The sequence below is a fragment of the Embiotoca jacksoni genome, unplaced genomic scaffold, assembly GCF_022577435.1.
Source record: "Embiotoca jacksoni isolate LCO1_2020_lvr unplaced genomic scaffold, fEmbJac1.0.p SCAF_16, whole genome shotgun sequence".
NCBI classification, from domain to species: Eukaryota; Metazoa; Chordata; class Actinopteri; family Embiotocidae; genus Embiotoca; species Embiotoca jacksoni.
In genome coordinates, this window is record NW_027185296.1 from 1,759,988 (window position 1) to 1,781,428 (window position 21,441).

The following is a 21,441-nucleotide window of genomic DNA, read 5'->3' on the forward strand; positions in this document are numbered from 1 at the left end:
TAATTAGATATTAGGCCTCAAAAGTGGATATTTTGTGGGTGTGTCTTTTTGATTGACAGGCATGCAAGTTAGGTTTCTGCTAAAGGTGGCTATAATGCGAATAAAAATATAAAGTAGGATAAAGGGGAAACACAAGTGAAATAGAAGTTGCTTAAAATAGAACATCTGCCACAGTGTTGTATTTAAATTCAAAATTACTTTCTACCAATGAATTGAACAGTTAACTTTTGGACTTTCTTTAACCTTTATCAAGATAGAGATGGGGATTACAGTAACTCTATAAAAATAGCACTAACGTCTTGAAAGACATTCTTTCAAGTGTTTGTTTAACACCTTTTAAAATTTTTAATCTAGAGGGCTTTATAAAGCAGTTGAATGCAATTACTGTTTCTAATTTCCATGGCTTTTACGAGCGTCGTCGCTAAATAGCAACAATTCACATGCTGCAAATGAGCTCAAGTACATTACACCTCATAAGCACGTCCCGTGCCTGCGTTCTTGGGACTGTTTCCTGAGTGGCATGCCATATGACGCCACTTCCACTCTTTGGCAGTGCGTCACCCTGCAATCAGTAACTGTTAAAAAGTTACAAAACTGAACCAGAAGTCAAACCAGAGAGAAAGAAGCATCTGGCACTGTCCTGTGTCTGCTGGGGAGACAGAAACAGAGTGTGAGACAGTGAAAGACAGATGGGGGACCAGTGAAGGGCATGACATTTTACAGATGATTAAAAATGTCTTTACTTATTTAACACAGAATGAGCTGTTAACAACGTCTGGAGTTATTATTGTGAATCGGAAGAAAATCAAACATTTGTAACATTTGCTTTTCATATTTTAAACTCTTAAAACAGCCACAGAAAACAAAATATAATACAAAACAAAAATAAAATGGGGGGTTTCCAAGGGTCCAAAATTATAGGATGCTATTCTGTGTTTGACAAGACACACACAGAAACCAGAATAGAGATTTAAAGATGGAAACACTCTCACACACACACACACACACACACACACACACACACACACACACACACACACACACACACACACACACACACACACACACACACCTGTTCTGTGGATAAGAATAACTTCACTGGAGCAAAAGAGGTTCACAAAGCAAAGGAACATTAAAACACTATGATAAATAAGTCAGAAATGATCAGCTCTTGCACAGAAGTAAAGGAAAACACTTTCTTATTTTCAGTTACCACAGACACATGCAGTACACACACTCCCTCTTTCTTTCTTTCCTTCTCTGTGTGTGTCTTTCCCTCACCACCCCCACCATACCCTCACCTTTTTTTTGGACGATGATATGGGGGACCCAGATGTTACATTTCACTGGCCAATGGTGAGGAGAGAGGGGCCGGATTGGTGTGCACTCCCGATGCCCCTTCTTTTAAAAACGCCTGTCTCCAACTCAGCAACTCAACTCACATGAGAAGAAGCTGCGGTGAGACTCTGCTCGACCGGCAGCATCGCTCACACCTGAGGAGCTGAATTGGCGACGATCAGCTGTCTCAGAGCTGAAGAATCAACTGCTTGGTTTTATTTAACAAGTTTGTACTAATGCTGTAGAAAATCAGAGAAAAACTAAAATCCTCTGAAAGCATCAGCACAATGTTGGGATTAAATCAGGTGGCACTCCTGCTGTCTTTCCTAGCCTCTGTGGCTCTGGGCCAAGGTAAGTGGAGACTTATTATTCAATTGTTGTTATTATTACATTTAAAAATGAAAGCCAAAACAAAACAGTTAAAGAAAAGTGCCTTAAGTATAGATTTCCTAACAAAATGATATCTGAAAAACAGTTTTAAGATAACTCTTGTGTTAAGTTGAGCTACTTTTCATCTCCCTTGTCATTTCTTGTAATCACGAGATCAGAGGGCCAGTTTATGACTACTAACACATGTGCAACACAACTGACAGCAACTGTAGAGTTTTCTGAGTTGACGGCATCTCCCTGAGGATGTCAGAGCAGGGTTGCCAAAGGTCTCTAGATAAAAGTCTGGAGATGAGCTCATACGATAAGAGGAGCAGTGTGTGTGTTTGTACTTAAAATGCACATGTTGTGGGGACATAAATCTGTTTACACAGTTGCTTTGTGGGGACCTGCCTCCCTTTCAGGGACAGAAATCAAGGCGTGAAGACTTGGTTTAAAGTTAGAGCAAGGCTGTAGGTTTAGGCAGTTATGGTTTCAAGTAAGTCTCCAGGAAATTAACATAAACTAATGTCCTCTGAAGTGCCAGAAACACCACTCTGTGTGTGTCTGTGTTGATAGACCACCTCATTATCTCTCATTCGTGAAATCTCTGAAGTTCAGTCAGCAGCATGTTTCACCACCAGCATGATCAGCAACATGTGGCGATAGAAGAGGAGGTTAAGCGAAAGAGGTCATGAAAACTCTCCCTGTCGTGTAGTTTAATGACAAACAAAGCTCTGTTGATGACAGTAAAAGTGCTGTTAGTGACAAAAAGCTCTGGTGACACGTTTTGTTTTCATAATAACAAGCTGCAGAACAGTAGGGACCCCTATTAGATGGCCTAAATGTGTTCCAAAACTCCACCGCATTTTATGACTTGATAAAGAGCCAGTTCAAACACACATTTTTAACACTAGCTTCTCAATTCAACTCAGTTTTTACTGCTGGTTAAGCGTGCGTTATACACAGACATTACCACAGCAGAATACTTTTCCTGATTACAGGTTCTTTACCTCCAAATTTCACTCTTATCATCTTTTAAAAGCTTCACACTCTTCCTAAATGACAGCAGCAGCCCATTTCCCAAGGCTATCACTTTCTGACCACCTTTCAGCTGCTTCACATGAACTATTTCGTAAGCAGGGGAGCTGGCAGTTTATAAAAGCAGATGTGTGTAAATACACCTGAATAGTCTCCATATATTGTTGGGCTTGGAGGACTCAGAGTTGTAAATGTCTCACAGAGGCTTTACGCCATTTACTGATAAGTATATCACAAGATTAGCAAACAGCGAAAGTAAATAAATGGGGATTCATTCTGACTGGACAGAAATCTCCAACCTTTTAATGGATTGTCAAATATTTACGTGTAATGACACGCTCCTTTAGCAGTACATCCACATCTTGGAGTAAGGTAGTGTATTTTCTCCTTATTTCACCCTCAAATGCATTGCCAGCGGTTCCTCAGAGATATAAACCCAGTCACCTTGGAAACAAGGTGCAATAATCACAAACGGAGTGACCCACTTTTCCACGTCCTGGGTTTATGCATGGCTAAATGAGAAAATGGAATAAAGAGGGATAAAGAGCACAGGTAAAATGACTTTACCGTCCCCTTTTTTTCCCCCTGTCAAATTGGCCAGCACGTCACTCTTTCCTTTCCCCTGTTTGGTGACCATCTCAGCCCCACGCACTGCGTCCAGTCCACCACTAAAGTAACGACTGTGTGTCTCCATCTGTCCATTCTGTTTTCATCTGTTCGCCTTTTGTTTCCAATCTGTCTCCCTCAGGTATTTCTTCACAAATACTTTCCGCATCTTTCTCCCTTCTGTCTTTCCCTCGCTCCATCAAACTCCCTCCTTCACCATTCTCCACCTATTTCTCCATGCCCTAATACATCAAACGCTCTCTCCTCACCTTGTTCTCTGTCACTCTCTCCATATACCTTTGAGCTCATAGATTTATGAGCTGTTTTCTAGTTTGAAGGTGGCAGCTGTTGCTGAATTCCTACTGTAACTCAAAGGGGAACTCTGTAGCATTACTACCTTTAAGTATAAAACATCTAGTCCTCTTCTCTTCTCTTCTCTTCTCTTCTCTTCTCTTCTCTTCTCTTCTCTTCTCTTCTCTTCTCTTCTCTTCTCTTCTCTTCTCTTCTCTTCATAATTTGCAGGCAAAAGCAAAATCCTTGGTGTATGTGAGCAGCTGGAGGGCCGTTGTGAGTCAGACACAGAGGCTAGTTCTCCAGATGCTGTCCACTGTCTACTCCAAACACAGAGCTGTCTGGCCAGCTGACTTAAATTACTGAGACAGGGATTACAATGGATCAAAGGAAAAGGCACAAATTCCCATTAATGACAACCTCCAGGCCATTTCTTTTCTTTTCTACTCTCTGTATAAGCGTGTGTAGACACATAAGTGAATATGCCAAGAAATTATTTATTGCAGGACTAATCAGCTGCTTGCAATTGAGCTATTCGCAGCTCCTGGCTCTGTACCTGTGTGCAGGTGCAGAGGTTCAAGCAAGGACTTTCAGATCTAATGCGGAAATTTAACGTGGCCGAACTGTTTCTAATAGCCAGGGAGGCAATGCTGTGTTCCTCAAATATCTTTTTTAAGATCACAAATCCTTTGTTATCCCTTTGCAAATCCTTAAATTATGTGGTTGATTTGCATCATTAGTTAATGTCAGGGACAAAATTGTTGATTTAAAGGAGCTACAGATGTTTTTGAGCTCAATAAAGAATGCTGGGATGAAGACGGAAAGAGATAGACACTGAGAGAAGGAGCAGACTCCTCTGAAACCACACACACCTCAACTAAGAAGCTAGCCAAACACATAAACAGCTTCCATATGACATGGCAAACGAATCATCACATACACAGGCCCACACACACAGACACACACACACACACCCCTCACACATGTGAAACACCTCTGCTTTACCACTCCTGATTTTGGTCTTAAGAGGAGGGCATCGGCAAGCTACTTTGACAAATTGTGTACAACCTCATTCCCTTATGGCTAGCTTTACTTTGTCCAAGAAGTTATGTAATATGGGGAGGGTGGTGTCTGTCTGTGTGTGTGTGTGTGTGTGTGTGTGTGTGTGTGTGTGTGTGTGTGTGTGTGTGTGGAGAGAGAGAGAGAGAGGGGGGGGACTTCTTGTAAGGAGCTGGAACATTATAAACAGGATCCAGACCTTTTATTTAAGCCCTGTATGCCTGCCAACATACATCTGGCACAACCATATTTCCTTAATATGACTGAAACCATTTTGGGTGCAACTTCATAAAGTCCTGCTTCCCCCCCCCCCCCCCCCCCCTCCTCCATTCTTCTCCTCAGCAGCTTTTTTTATTAGATTCTGGCAAAGTAAGAAAACTCCCACTCATGAAGGGAAGGAGAGACTCTATCCTTTGTAAAGGCACTGGTGCTTATTAATAGAAGATCTGCCTTTGTGCAGCCGGGCTGTAAACGCACCGGCTGCATTTCAGAATTAACCACTGTGACGTAAATCGCTAAACCTCAAACTGGTTCCCTAAAATAACACTTGAACTTGTTGTCACAGCAGGCTCATGGTGGATAAAGATGATAATGAATGCAGCTTTGAATGAAGAGTAAGCCAGTAGCTCTGTTTCAGACATAGAACTGACATTCCTTGGGATCCAGGAGCTTTCCGTGTGTCTATATGTGGACTTCGGTGCAGGTCAACCTCCACCTTAATATATCGGTGCCACTGTAACGTCTCTTGTTATCTTGTCAATGATTTATGAGGGTCACAGTGAGGTTGGCTAAGGATATATAGAAGGCTTTGAATTTGAACATATGTCACTGTGAAATGACTAACTGTTGTTTTTAGAAGGCCAGCTTTTTATTTTAATCAAAACCCTAATCGGTCCCTCAAACAAGAAATCTAAACCTTAAGCACGGCATTTTCCCATCATAAAAGAGATTTATTTTTCAGCAGTTATGTGTTTATGGTTTGGGAAGGCTCAGACAAATGTTCTGCCAGTAGGGCTGTCAGATTAGAAAATGGGTCGTTGGTACAAACAAAACTCAGGACTTTAGTGGTTCCGTCAGATTAGCTGTGAAAGGTCGAAATTGTAAAGACATTTCTGTGCACGAAATACAAAACCAAATCCACAAGTAGCACACGAAGAAGGACGAACAGGATATACTGTACCAGAGAGTCACTTTAGGGTGGATTGTCTCTGAACAGTAAAGAGGAACTTATAAGTTCTAACCTTACTCCCTTTGGGTTGAAAAACGTGTTTCTTGCTCCTTGATGAGGTAAATTCACTCACATACCAGCTGGATGAAGCAGTGCCCCAATAAAATCTCCCATCTTTTAAAATTCAGAAAGTGTTAACATGCCACTCAAGAGCACAATAAGCTTACTGAGTTTGCTGCGTACGCCGGGCCAGTTCATACCTGCCATAACTGAGGTCACCAATCCAAAACTTGGCCTTCTGCTGTGGCTAATCCGGGTTTCCTCTTTTAACTTTCTAAAACCATTAGTCACCTCGTAAAACTCGAAGAATTGCTTGCCATTTCGTTTTCATTATCAAACATCTTGAAATGATAATCGGCAGCCGAAGGTTTTGCTGTAAATTCCCTTTGTTTTGGTGTGAGAGGGAAGAAAAAATGTACGTAACAGCAGAAATGATGCTTTAGAATTTCTTGGAAATAAATGAATGCACTTCAGAGTGGAAACAGGTAATTGATGCGCCACAAGTTTGAAATTCAATGTTAATTAAGTAAAACAAAAGGCTTCTTTGTGTAACCCCATCTCTACATAAGTTCTTTGCGGGAACAATGGAGATTTGTGATTGATGTGCAATAACAACAGAGATTCAGTAGCAGAAAAACTTTTTTAACTGCTTTTAAAATGTAATCAGGGCAGACACATAATTCGGGAGTCAAAAGGAGAATGGTGGAAAAAGCATTTGACTAAATCTGCAGGCCGAGCCACATCTGCTCAGCAGATCAGTGTGAAAGCATTTGCTTCTGTTTATCAGGTCATTCCAGTGTATCAGAGAGACAAAGTCGATATGGAAACCCATCAATGGTTTTAAAAGCCGGAGGCATAAAATAGCAAACAACCACCAAGGTCGGCTGACACTCTGTGTTACCCTGAAACTTATGTAATACATTTTTGGACCGGCGGTCTTTGTTCTGTTAAGCTACTATCCTTCTTTTACTAAATCTATAAAAAAAATAAATGTTAAGGGTTGGAAAGAAATGTGCTGGCATTGCAATAAAGCCAGAATTGAGCCATAAAACCAGCGGGGACTGAGATCGATACTGGTCTCTCTGCTGGGAGTCTCTGCTCGTAAACTCAGCAGTGTCTCTCCAAAAGTCCAAGATAGTTGGACATATTAACCCCCCCTTCCCCCACCACACACACACACACACACACACACACACACATATGCATTGACTTCCATTGATACAGGACAACCTGACCGAAACCCTAACCTTAGCAAGAAATTGCGTTTTGCCACATCAGAGCGTTGGTCTCCATGAGGACCACTGGTCCCGACAAGGTTGGTCTTTATCCCAGGAACATTCCCAAAGACATAACAAAAATGTGCTCACACACACACAAACACACACACACACACACACACACACACACACACACACACACACACACACACACACACGAAGGCGGCATAAGCCACTTTTTGTTTCTGACACGGACCATAACATTTATTTTTTCCGCCCGGGCCCAAGTGAAACTCGGAGATGAAATGTCAAGCAAACAACTTACGTTTTTGAAAACATAAAAAAAATTGTACTCTAGGAAAATGAGCCATTACACATCAAAGCTTGAGGGAAAATGTCACAGTGCGTGTTTAATAAAGCAAAGAGCCGAAACTACGATGAATGCCAAGCCTAATATCTTCGTCTTACTAATAAGGCAACATTTGCTTTGATCTCCTACTCGCTGTTGTGCGCGTGAACACGTGCATGAAAACTGACAATGATGTAAGAATGACTTAGAGATACAGGCATGCAGTGTGTGCGTAAGACGTGTGTAGATTACTGTATGATCATATCTCATTAAAAAAAATAAAAATCTGCATTTACGTATGTGTGTGTCTATGAAAGGGAGAGGTGATGGAGTGAGTAAATATAAAGTTTTCTGGCTCTGCTGTTGCTTCACAGATGACTCTGCATGCACTGATTTGTCTCAGCTGGAGCTTGATTAGCATCTTCAACAGCGGCTGCTTGTTGATTGATAGGAAGGAGGAGGGGGGGGGACAGAAGAGGACAAAGAGCAGAGGGGAGATGATAGATGGACCGGATGTTTCAAGGAAGGTGTCGGGTGCCGCCGAAGAGCAGCTATGAGAAAGGATCAGATAGAGGAGAGGTAGATAGAGGAGTAAAGAGGCAGATGAAAGCGTGCATAAAAAGAAGGACGGAAAAAGGGCAAAAGCATCAGTTTCTTGCGTTCTGGTCATCATTACAAAACATAAGGAGAAAAAAAAAGTCTTAGAAAAAAATGTAGAGAATAATAAAGACGTCTAATTAGAAGAGCCTTCTTGCCTTGAAGAAAGAGCAAAACTTGCTCAGACTACATTATTGTGTGTGCACATGGATGGGTGTGTGCATACGAAAAAGTTTCAGCATTATTCAACATTGGAAAATGCACACACACAAACACACACTGCCAATTGATGTAATGACTATATTAATTAAGCAAACGTTCTAAATAATCCTACCCTCGCGCTTATAAACGCCAATACATTCATACAGCAACGAAAAGCATCAACTATATAATGATTTTTTTTTTGTCATGGTTAAACTCCAGAAAAATACTTCTTTAGAAATAAGGAGAGAAATGAATGAATTCAAAAACTGAAGGACTGAGTGTACAATTGTTGCGTTATACCAAGTGTATTTTCTTTTTCTGTGTGCAGTATCTGTGAGGACCAGGAGCCCATCAGACAGGAGCAGAAGAGTGGCCCTCAACACATTTACTGAGACACAGACAACAGGTACTGAAAATCAGATCTGATTCTATCACACAGGTTTCAAACTGAGATTGTAAAGGCACAATTTGTAAGATCAAAGTAGCATGTTGCAATACAATTATGCACATTAGGAGGCGATAGTGAGTCACTGTAACATCTGGGTCTGCTACAGTGAGTCTCTATTGCCTATGAAACTGCTACAGCTCTCATTGTGGATCAGCTGAAAAAAAAAAGTGACATACATACGTACAACAAATATATTAACACTGTCAGCAACATTATACAATTCGCTGATTTTATAAACTATCGCTACATTGCCACTGTTAGCATTAACAGCTGTTTATTTACCATATGACAAGAAGTGTGGCGGGTTCAGCATCAAACTTAATTCCTTGCATTAATGTCTTTGACATAACTTCTTCATAGTCTGTAGATAATTTTAGTTCTTGTCTGAATGATTTAAATACTTATGTTTAAAATCTTACATGTACTTTTGAGTATCAGTTTAAAGGCAGGTGCAGGGTGGCCTATGCTAGTATTGCAAAAAATAACATTAATTTAGTTAATGCAGTTTGATTAACATTAGCAACAGTTGCAGCATCAATATAATCAATGGCTCACACTTTATGGAGACAGTTAAGGTAAAACTAACGCTAAACACATCAATATAAAGATGGAGGTATTGAAGAATGTGGTTGTCTCAGTCCTATATATTACACAATCATCTACATAAAAGCTTTGACTAGAGAACCATTTTCTAATTGTATAAAAAGGATTAATTCAGATTGCTGTCTGTAGCACGTCCCCTCCACCACCTCTGTGCACCCAGCCTGCAACCAAGCACTTTATTTTTTAGAGTGAAATGATGGATTACTTTGAATGAAAAACACTCCGTCAATATGCTGCTAACGGATTTCTTTTTCTTTTTAATTCCTCATATTTCTCTTGAGGAAACGGCTCAGGTTTTAGAACATCCTGCAGATTAAAAAAAAAAACTAGACATTATGCCTCATCAGTCAGGCCAGGAGCCTCGGAAGAACATGAACAATGCAGATCTCTCTGGGGTGTATGAAGTCAGTTTCAAATAGCTGTTGCAGACCTCCTCTTAAAGTTTGTAACCCATCACTGCTGCTTTATTCCTACTTGCTTACTCTTGGTCCTGAAACTGTGTCTCCCCTCTGTGTAAGACCAGCGCCAGCCTCTCTGCTTCAATCATTCCGGATATTGAGCTCAATTGTTTTCATTTGTTTTTTTCATTCTAACTTTCTATTGTTTTGGTTTTCATCCATCTCTCCCCTTGATGTCTCCCCTCGATGTCCCTCCAGGCGTGACAGAGTGGACGTCTTGGTTCAACATAGACCATCCTGGGGGCAATGGAGACTACGAGCGCCTGGAGGCAATTCGCTTCTATTACAGAGAGAGAGTCTGCGCGCGGCCTTCAGCCATGGAGGCTCGCACTACGGATTGGGTGGCTGCGGCAGATACTGGCGAAGTGGTCCACTCCAGTCTGGAGAAGGGCTTCTGGTGCATCAACAAGGAACAGCCGCACGGACGCATCTGTTCCAACTACCATGTCCGCTTTCAGTGTCCACCAGGTATTCCCGATGACAGCGGCTCAGGGCTGTACAAGCTGCCACTTTACAGATATGAACATCTGGGCAAATATTTTCACATGGCTGTAAGCACTGGCCACAGTCAGGACTCAACAATGAAAATGCCTATGAACTGTCTTTCATGTTAAATAATGTGGTTTTTTTTCAGTACCAACAGTGTCTCGTATCAAACTCTGAAGAATTAGAAGTCACACTCTTCTCTTTAACATGTGTGTTCAGTGCAGAGCTACTGGACTGACTGGAGTGAGTGGGGTATCTGTTCAACCACGGTTTGTAACGATGTGGGAATCCAGGTCCGCCAGAGGAAATGTGTGAGCGCTCAGCCCATGCCTCTGCTGTTGGTGCCAGCTTGTCAGGGGCACCATTCAGAGCGGAGGGAGTGCTCCACCCCTCCATGCACAGGTGATCATCCCAAAATCCATCAGCACCTATTTAATGTCAGTCCTTTAATTTACTCAGTGACTATGGATCTTTACACTGAACTGAATGACACCATTTCAAACAGCAAAAGCGATTTGCAATGTCCCCTTTATTGCTGAATTTCTCACGGCTACAGATCTTTACATTGTACTTGACCCTCCCTTGACAACGGTGAATAAGGAGGTGACTAAAATGTTATATTTCTTTCTACAGCTATAAACAAAGATCTATCCTTGTCAAAGAAAAGTCCCTGCTCCTATAAAATGTAGAGTTTACATTTAAGCTGTCATCAAAATTTCCTATTACAGCTGAAATCGCTGTATCAAAAGCATTAGTTTTGGTAAGGACCTCGACATTGCCTGTGTGATATTTTCTGTTGTGTGGTTTTAAGTAGCTTTCTCCGGGGAAGAACTTATTCTGCTGAAAAGAACCCTGTATTAAACATTAGTTCCAGAGTTCTTAATTGAGGCACTTAACATGGTTTTAATTTAAGCTATAATTAGTTTTTAATCCCCACAATACAGTGTAATTGCACCCATTGATATATTTATTTCCTGTATACACATTGCTTTCATGCACAAGCGAGTTAGCAATCAACTCTCACTAGAGTATCGAATTTTAATGACAGAGTTAATCAAATGGTCGATCGTGATTCAATAGAAAATACTGATGCTCCCTCTCACATCACTCGTGTATTCTTGTGTGATTAGCCAAGTGGGGTCCGTGGGGTCGCTGGGGGAGGTGTTCAGTGACCTGTGGCGGAGGTCGCAGGATTAGGAGAAGGACCTGTGTAAGAACCTCAGCGACAGTGCAGTGCACGGGACGACCTGTTGAAATACAGAAGTGTGGGAAGAGTCCATGCCCAGGTATGCAAAAATCACACTGTGAAAATACTTACACGTCTTTGCATATGGTTCTTCATCAGCCTGTGCTCACGGCTCTATTACTTCCTCTCAGCAGTCAAATGCCAGCGTGTGTGCACCGAGGGTCATCCCAGCGAGGACTGCAGCCGTTGTGTGTGCGAAGGCCATGTGCTGCATGGAGACGTCCACACTGTGACTGGCGTCCCTGTGGCAGGAGCCTGGGTGGCTCTGGCCAGCCACCCTAAGATCATCCGTACCCGCGCAGACGCCAAAGGTCAGTTCAGGCTCACAGGAGTCTGCTCCGCCAGCTCGACCTTGATCACCATCAGGAAGGAGAAGTTTGTCCCAATCACCGTCTCCACCTCCAGCAACACCACTGGGTTGTCCTGGTTACGGGCTGTCCTCAGATCAGCTGGTGAGTGCAGATAAATGAAAGAGTAGTTTATAAATATTGTTGGATCATTCGTAGAAGAGGTATTATCATGATAAAATGTATCCTGATTTTTCTTTTATGATTCCAGAGTCAGTAAATTCTCCAATCATTTTCTCAGACTGTTGGAAACAGGAAATTGACAACACTATAACATTAACAGTCTCGACTATTTTAAGACTTTCTCCAGCACTTACATGGTTGCATGGAAACCTAATAAAAATAGACCTGTGCTGCTTTTGAAAGCATAATTCCCTCTACAATAATTTTTCATAAGCACAGCGATGGATGTGAGACTAAAGTTTCATGTTTGACTGAGTTTTATGAGCTCTCTGTACCCCATGGTACAATTCACAACAATCCGAGTGAAGTCTCGAGGATTTGCTCCTTTCTGCTTTCCACAGAGAAGCCGTACATTGTGAAGCACCCAGAGGACAAAATCCGTTATGAGGGAGGACGGGTGCTGTTGTGCTGCAAGGCAACAGGCTCACCAACACCTGACAAATACTACTGGTGAGATGAACAGATTATTAACAGAAATAAATGGAATCTGAATTATTACTTTTCCATGGTTTGAAATGTACATATTTTGTATTAAAAAAATGAATCACTTAATAAGATACATATCGGGAACATTTAAAAAAAAAAAAAAAAGAAAACAGAAATCAGTTAGTTGTAATTCTGTTGTGGTCTCCACCTGGTCCTAACACTAATATCAGTTTTTAGCTGCTTTAACACCAATTAATGGGTTTGCTGAACTTATGCGGTTCAATTCATACTACAATTTTATGTACATTACATGTTGGTCTGCTATGTAGACATGAGTTGAAGTTTGTTGTCTATCCTTCCCAAGTACAGCAGGGCGGTCATATCACAGGATTTGTGGCGGATTTAGAACTTCCCAATGTGTTTATCATCAATGGAAAAAATGTAGAAATCAAAACAGTCTGTCAGCGACTTAATTACAAACCGACTTGCTCTATTGTTCTCATGCCTACATGTGATTCACATTGTCAGTTCACAGTGGAGGACTTTGCAAGCCTGATGTTATCAGAATCAAATTCACTGTGTGAATATATGAGTCTGGGCACGATTGATAGGGAATCACTTGCATCCTACTGGGCCTAGACCTCTGGTCCATTTTAAAACAATTGGAGCAGCTTTGACCAATCAGCATCAAGACTCTACCACTCCTGCAACTACATTTAGAAAAAAACACATGACTTAAACGTCATTGTACATAACCGCTGACACTGGTTGCTGATTGGTCCACCCTTCAGAGTGGCTGAGCAAATGTTAATATGAACAGGGTTTCCAGACTATAATCACAGTGTAGAAAACTGAAGCTTACATTGACGCCTGTGGTCATTTTACCATCTATATGTCCCTATAGTCCTTCCACAATTATTTATAAAGGTGTGGAGCAGTGAATTTTACGGCCTCTCCTCAAAATACATACCCATTTTGTTTTTCTGACGCATGTGCAGTTCAGTGTGCTTGCTGTGTGTACAGACTGGAAAGAAATTCTGGGCAGTGTGGATGTCTACAGAAGGGTTTGCACCAATGTATGATTACATCATGCTTATCCTTGCAGACACACTGATGCAGAAAACATGAACTGGTCTTGAGCATACTGTACTCTGCTGCTTGTTGCTGAGGAAGTAGTGCACATTGGGTCTGTTAAAGCTTTTTCCATAAAAAGAACTGCCTAACAAGGCTGGAACTGACTAGCCAAAACAGTACAGGTCATGAAACCAAAACAGCTAGCTAACAGACGCTAAACCGCACTGCAGACAATAGGGAAACTGCAGAGTCAGAGGATGATTCTCTGCACATTCGTTATTACATCTACATTACGTGTAGTCATTTGATCCATTGTGTTCGTATAAATTACTGATTAATGCAGCTTTAAATAAAAAAAAACTATTTTCAGTTTTTTTTTCTTTTACATACACCAAAAAAAATTATCGTCATCACCATTTTACATACAATGTTTCACACACTGTACATTTTTTTTTTTACCTATACGAACAATTCAAATAACCTTTTAAAATAAATGTTAAAAATACATAACTTGCTCTCTCTTTGTATCTTTATTTCTTTAACTATTTATCAAGGTACCACAATGGGTTGCTGCTAAACAGTAAAGTGTACAAGTATGAAGAGGATCTTGTACTGCGGGATCTGAAGCCAGAGCAGTCGGGACAATATTACTGCAAAACCAGCAACGAAATAGGCAGCATCAAGTCTGCTCCAGCCTTGCTGACTGTGATTGGTATGTATAGTACAGGATCTCATACAGCAAGAAAAGTGTATATATACAAATATATGCTGTGTATATATGTATAATACTGTATATCTGTATAATATAGATATATATATATACTATATATCAGTATACCAGTTAAGAGTCAAGTTCTAGTAGAGTGTAATTCATCTTCATCAGCTATGTGAGAAAATAATTTACTGTGATGATAGCAAGTGGCACACAAGGCTTATAGCTCAGGATGGCTGCTTTCCAAGTGTATTTGACAGTGACGTATTTAGTCAAAGTATTCCACAGGTTTGAGAGTAACCTCTGACAAAAACCAAACAACCGCACTTCATTTAACTGTATAAAAAGCAGCTGCTTTGGAGATTGAATACACACTTAAAGAGGAATGTCAGCGCTGAGCTCCAACCAAGTCCTCCATGTCCATGCATGAAGAGGAATCAAATAAAACCACAGTGTTCTACAACAGAATGGGGGAGAAAAGACAGCTAACACACTATCTGTCTTTGGGAAATAGAAAAATAAAAATAAAAATACTCATATTTTGACTGCGTCTTGAGGATACAATTTGTTTTATTGTATTTACATTGGTTGAATGTATGGCTTTCTAAACAATGACTCTTTATAGTGTGGGATGACTGGACACTGTTAAACCTCAAATCCAGTTTCCCCAGAACACCCAGTGTTGCGATGAAACCCAAGATTGTCAATAAATTATCTTTCTTTTCTCTCTGAGTCAGACAAGTAAGTCTTTCCACATCTGTGTGGGAGAAAGCGTCGCTCCTATTCTCCAGGTGCTTGTTAGTTAAGACACAGATTAACAAACAGGGTTTTCATGGAACAGTGCTAAAGCAATCTATTCCAGACCACAGACAAATCCCTGCACTCCAAAAGTCATTATGGCAGGAGAAAGTGTAAGAGTGCAAAACAACACCTGCAGCTCAGAGCATGATGACAAACATGCCTTACCCATTCAGTCCAGTAGTTTCTTTTTCCATTTGATGTAATCCAGAAGTTTAATTTGACTGATAAATGTGTCAACTGCAGTTCATACAGGGGACCAAAGGTTATATAATTTATCAAAGGAAACTCATATACTGTTGGTAAAACCAACAGCAGTACAATGATGATATTTTATGCAAATCGCACTGCTCCATGTGTCTGCAATTATCAACTTACTCAGAAGATGCAGAGCTTAACAAGGTTACCTGACTACAAGCTCACTCATGATATCATGCACATTAATTATCCTGCCAATGTCTGGGTGAACAATCAGTCTTTCGGTCAAGCTCCCACTTGGATGGTTGGTAAATAAATGTTCTATTCAACTTTATGTCTAATTACCGTTTTATGCACATTTCACCATCCAACTTGGCCACTCATAGGCTCTTTCTGGCCATGCAGACATTGTGTGTGAGTGTGTATATGTGGCTATATAAATGCATTTTATGGGTGTGAGTTCAGCCATGTGTGAAAAAGAAAAGTGAAACATTTTTAACATGTTCCATTTTATTCTAGTTTATTGACGATACACTTGTCCTATTCCACTCCTGAATATGCGATTACTCAGTACCCAGCAATTTTATATTTACAATGCAATAGATTTGACAGTCTTTCAAGAGCAGGAATCTTAGAACCTTACATGTGTTATATCACCACTAGCCTAATGTAATCTATTGTCTAATTCACAGCAAAAGGAGCACCAGCATGCAACTCTACTCCTGAATCTCACCTCATCAGACTACCAATGGACTGTGTTCAACCAGGGACCAACTCCAAGAACTACAACGCTGGCCGCTGTCATCACAACAAATGTGCTGGTTCCCTTGACTTTGATATGCGCTGCAGAGATGAAACTGGATTCTGCTGTGGGGTCCAAAGTATGGAAAGTCGGATCATTGACTGCGGTAGCTATAGTCTCCCTATCCGGGCTGTGACACAATGCAGTTGTCAGAAGTGTGTGCAGCCGACTGTGCTGGTCCGTGGCAGAGTGGTCACAGCTGATAATGATGAGCCTCTGCGTTTTGGACACATCTACATTGGTAAAGAAAGAGCGGGCACCACTGGTTACCAAGGAGGCTTTACATTACAAATTACTCCTGACACACAGAGATTAGTGGTAAATTTTGTTGATCCCACTCAGAAGTTTCTCGACACTCCTAAGGTATTCATCTTTGACAAGAAAGGTGGATCCATCTACCATGATGTGAAAGTGATGAGAAAGCAGACACCCATTGATATCAACGCTGCAGAGACCAATTATATTGACCTAGGAGAAATTAAAGAGGAAGACCCTATAGGGCAGCTAGTCATTCCTCCTAATTCCTTCCATAAGAACAATGGTGAAATCTATGAGGGGACTGTGAAAGCCAGCGTCACATTCATTGATCCAAGGAACATCACTACGGCGGCTGCAGCTCCTGGCGATCTTAACTTTGTGGATGATGAGGGCGACATGCTCCCTTTGAGGACATATGGCATGTTCTCTGTGGACTTCAGGGATGAGACCAATAAGGAGATACTTGGAGCTGGAGCAGTCCAAGTCCTCCTTGACACACAGCATGTCAAAATGCAAGAGCATATCCCCAAAATGAAACTGTGGTCTTTAAACCCAGACACAGGACTCTGGGAAGAAGAAAGCGACTTTTCATACAGCACAACAACTACCGGTGGTCATGGACGAAGCAAGCGTGAGGAGCGGACGTTCCTTATAGGCAACATGGAGATCAGAGAACGTAGACTGTTCAATTTAGACGTGCCTGAAAACAGACGTTGCTATGTCAAAGTTCGAGCCTACATGAGTGACAAGTTCCTATCAAGTGAACAGCTGGAGGGTGTTGTAATCAGTTTGATAAATTTGGAGCCCAAGCCTGGTTATTCTTCTAATCCCAGGGCATGGGGCCGTTTTGACAGTGTCATAACTGGATCCAATGGGGCCTGTTTACCAGCTTTCTGTGATGCCCAGAGGCCGGATGCTTACACAGCTTATGTCACGGCAATGATGGGTGGGGAAGAACTGGAGGCGGCTCCTTCCTCCCCAAAGATGAATCCAAACATCATTGGAGTGTCTCAGCCCTATTTAGACAAAATAGACTACCAGCGTTCAGACCATGATGATCCAGCGCTGAAGAAAACAGCCTTCAGAATCAACTTGGCAAAGCCTAACCAAAACAATCTAGATGAGACCAATGGACCAATATATCCCTATCAGAATTTAATAGCTTGCGAAAATTCCCCTGTTTATGCAAATCATTTCAGATTTTTCAGAGTGGAAAAGGACAAATATGAATACAACGTCGTACCCTTCGAGGAGAATGATTTGACGACCTGGACAGGAGACTACCTCTCCTGGTGGCCTAACCCCCAGGAGTTCAGAGCATGCTTCATCAAGGTCAAGATTCGGGGACAAAAGGAAGTGATGGTCAGGTCAAAGAATCTGGGAGGAACACACCCAGAGACAAAGGACAAACTTTATGGCATTAGAGACATTCGCAGTACCCGGGACATGCGGGAGGCCAACACCTCGGCAGCTTGTGTGGAGTTCAAATGCAGTGGCATGTTGTTCGATCAAGCTCAAGTAGACAGATCCCTCATATCAATCCTTCCACAGGGGAACTGTCGTAGGATCAACACCAACAGCCTCCTGCAAGAGTATCTCATCAAACATCCCCCAGTTGCTCAAAATAACGATTCCCATGCATTCACCATGTTATCACCCGTTGATCCTTTGGGACACAACTATGGCATCTACACAGTCACAGACCAGAATCCCAGAGTGGCCAAAGAGATCGCTATTGGGCGCTGTTTCGATGGCACCTCAGATGGTTTCTCCAGAGAGATGAAGTCAGACTCTGGAGTGGCTCTGACCTTTAGTTGTCCAGAGAGGAAAATTAATCGGGAAAGCCTCTTCCAGCGTCTGCAGACCAACCCAGGTCAGACATTGTCTCAGATGGCAAGGGACATGAGGGAGCAGGAGGGTCTACAGGTGCAGAGATCATCCACCCAGGTGGTGGCTTATCCTTCTGAGCAGCAGGGCAGGACCCAGAGTCGCAGAGCTAGCTCCACAACCAGGAGGAGAGCCTCCATGCGCACACAGCAACGCCAATAGAGGTGACAAAAAAATAGGTCGAGATAAGATAATTTGATCTGTATTTACATTCACAATACCAGAATGGCTTATACTGTATGTTCTTTCCATTTCATTTTTAAGTCTCCAGTTGAGACTGATATGATGGCATCAAGTTCAGAAAGTAAAAGTTGTCTGTCTGCTGATGAGTGTGAATTCCCTCTTGACTATGAAAATTACAAAACTGAGACAAACAGAAATTTTGCAAAATAATCAGGCATGATTGAATATATTTGTTGGTCTGATACTTACTTGAAGGGTTTGCTATATTATTTTCTTCCTTCCCTCCGAAAAGACAAGTATTATTTGTCTGTATGTAACTCAGTGACCGGCATTTGTTTAATTGGCTTTGGTTAAATTTTTATAAATGAATATAATAAAGTTATAGTCAAGATTTTAACTTTTATAGATTGAATATGTAGCATTCCACTTTCCCCATGGTGGGTGTTTTGGCTGACATCTCTCAATGCTTGAATTGAAACCAAACCTTCAAAAAAATTTAAATACCATGGTAGGCCCCAAACACTTCATAATTGGCCATCGCTTTCCACTGAACTCATACTTCTCTTCATGATCAGAAACCAACATGAGGCCCTTGTTGTCTGCAGCAGACACTGAGCCCCTTTTCTTCAAATCGGGAAACTGTCTCAATGGGAGGCACACTCAAAAGAGACAGTCGGGTTAGGCATGCCACCCAGGGAACAGAGGATGTTTTCAGTCAAGCTTCTTAATGTTTTCATTAGCATGCCATAATGCCAACTGTGACTCAGCCAAACGTCACTCCACACCTACTTAAAATGTGCAAGACCGAGTTTGCTGCCAAGACAAGCATAGCAGGCAGTCCAAATAAAGATAATTGATTGCGAGGTATGACACAATTTCCCTTTTTTCCTCTGCACATTCCAAATTAGCACATCACCAAACAAGATGTAATTTAAAACAATGTATTCCTCAATTCTTTACTTTCTCAGAAAGAAGCTCATTCAGGGCCTCGATGGACTTTGTTTTTGTTGTTGGGTGATGTGTTTGTGAGCTGCCTTTGTATCTTGAAGTGCAATACCTACAATTAAACTTGAGAATTAGTCAAATTCAGCATCTTCCCAACTATTACAGTACATAAAAAGTGCTGCTGGTTGAATGAAGCAACAAGAGGCAGGTAGTGTGGCTAAGCTGAGATCTTGCACAGGACTCTTCTTTTCAGCAAATAATTCTGCTATGTAATTGTTCTTTAAAGTTTTCATACTTTGCTGCATGCCTCAGCTGATTTTACAGTTTGTACACTGCAATAATCTTTTTAGCGCTTCAGAGGGCAATCTTGTTTATTAGGACTTAAAATTCCCAGCAGAACCTTTACTTTGTTCATGAAACAAACAGTATGATACTTACACATTATAAAAAATAACGAGACACTTTTGGGTTTAGCGGCCAAGTAGCCATAAATTGTATCCATGAGTGACTATACAACTACACTATACATCTTTAAGGGTATTTTATTTGACAATTATGCCATTTCAAGTCAGTAATAGTGAGAAAATTCACTTCAGGATTAATGCTCCAAACTTGTTTATCTGCAACATGGGCTCTTTCAGCCCCATAGAAGAAGCTTTTCAAGCTGAACTAATCCAAACCCAAATGAGGGGCAATATGGTCCTCAGAGAAACCAGGAGGCACTGACAAGTAAATAAAAGCCTTGCTGCTAATTAGAAAATAAATTACATATTCTCTTGGGGACTCGGGGGACTGGGGAGTTTTACCCTGACTTTCACAAACAGCCAAACATGTTTTTTTTTTCCAGGAAACAAATTAATCAAAGATATACTTCCCTTAAGACGATAAACACATTGACGAACAAACTGCCACAGATTTAATGATGTTTTCAGCTCAATTTATTTCTGATAAATTTGTATTTCTAATTTGCGATACATTTTTTCAAAAAGCTCTAAAAGGTTCCATTGCAAAGTTGTGTGAACTGTTGTGCTTTTGCTCTGCCCCACTTTGGAGATTTCTTTCCATTATGTATCCAATAAGCAGCTCACTCCAGAAGAACAGTAAAAACAGAGAAATGTGGAGTGACAGACTGAGGCACCTTGGCCATTATCACTGACCTCTCTAATCACAGGCCTGTGTGCTGCCCACCACTGACCAGCTCAGATCTCCAGATGAAAACAAACATCTCCCTGCAGCAGATGCAGCATCCACCCTGTAATAGCCAAAATGATTGATTCCAGGTGTAGGAAGAGATTAGTCCTGTAAAAATGCAATGGTGTGTGAGGTCAGCTGAGGAGGCCCAACAAATGTTAGACCAAAGACAGTTAGGAGAAAGAGAAGCTAAAGTATCTAGTGATGGATTTAATCATTTTGGGGTACTGTCTGGCAGAAGGAAGGGAAAATATTAGTGGTCTTTGGCCTCACAGTCCATCACTTACAGAATCTTGGACTTTGAAAGTGGTTGCACATGGAAGAATGCAGGTTTTCTTCAGCGAATGCTTTGACAGGAGAATTGGCTTATTCATGAGGAGAAGTTTATCAGGGGAGTTTGAAGGACAAGGTAACAATAATAGCCTGGGTAAACCATTATGTAAGGCTTTGCATGGGAAAGTAAGCTGTGCTCTCCAAACAGTTACTTTGTCTTTGGTGAACTTCAAAGGAGGTTCAAGACCCTCTGCAATGTTTGGTTTAATGACTTAAGAAAAAGCTTTCCAAAGTCTCTAAAAGCAAATAAAGGGAGTTTAAGCCTGAATCGAGCAGATAAAACACATAGCAAAGACTCATTTTTATTGAAGAGAAAATGTTTCTCTCAAGGCATTGGCAGTGGTAGTACCAACCCTTTCATTGTAATGTTAATATCACAACTGTGGTTACACTTTTTAACGAATAATTTCACATTTTGAATAAATAAGCCCCCCCCCAAAAAAAATTCTTGACAAAAATTAGATGAGAAGATTAACAGCACTTTCATTTCTGTTGGTAAAGTATCACTACAGCCTTCTTTTAATGTCTTGTTGTTTGTGCAGATAAAATGTTTGAGACAAAACATGT

The 21,441-nt window shown here is 41.2% G+C and overlaps 1 protein-coding gene across 1 annotated transcript; it reads left to right on the forward strand.

Annotated features, from left to right (window-relative positions):
• The first annotated feature begins 1,599 nt into the window (after positions 1 to 1,599).
• On the forward strand, positions 1,600 to 20,300 carry cilp2 (cartilage intermediate layer protein 2). The gene is made up of 9 exons (XM_069150159.1): positions 1,600 to 1,689; positions 8,625 to 8,702; positions 10,004 to 10,273; positions 10,511 to 10,693; positions 11,422 to 11,577; positions 11,669 to 11,989; positions 12,409 to 12,517; positions 14,122 to 14,279; positions 15,968 to 20,300. Exons 1-9 carry the CDS (start codon positions 1,626 to 1,628, stop codon positions 18,382 to 18,384), a joined length of 3,756 nt encoding a protein of 1,251 aa, XP_069006260.1. The 5' UTR covers positions 1,600 to 1,625; the 3' UTR covers positions 18,385 to 20,300.
• The last annotated feature ends 1,141 nt before the right edge of the window (positions 20,301 to 21,441 follow it).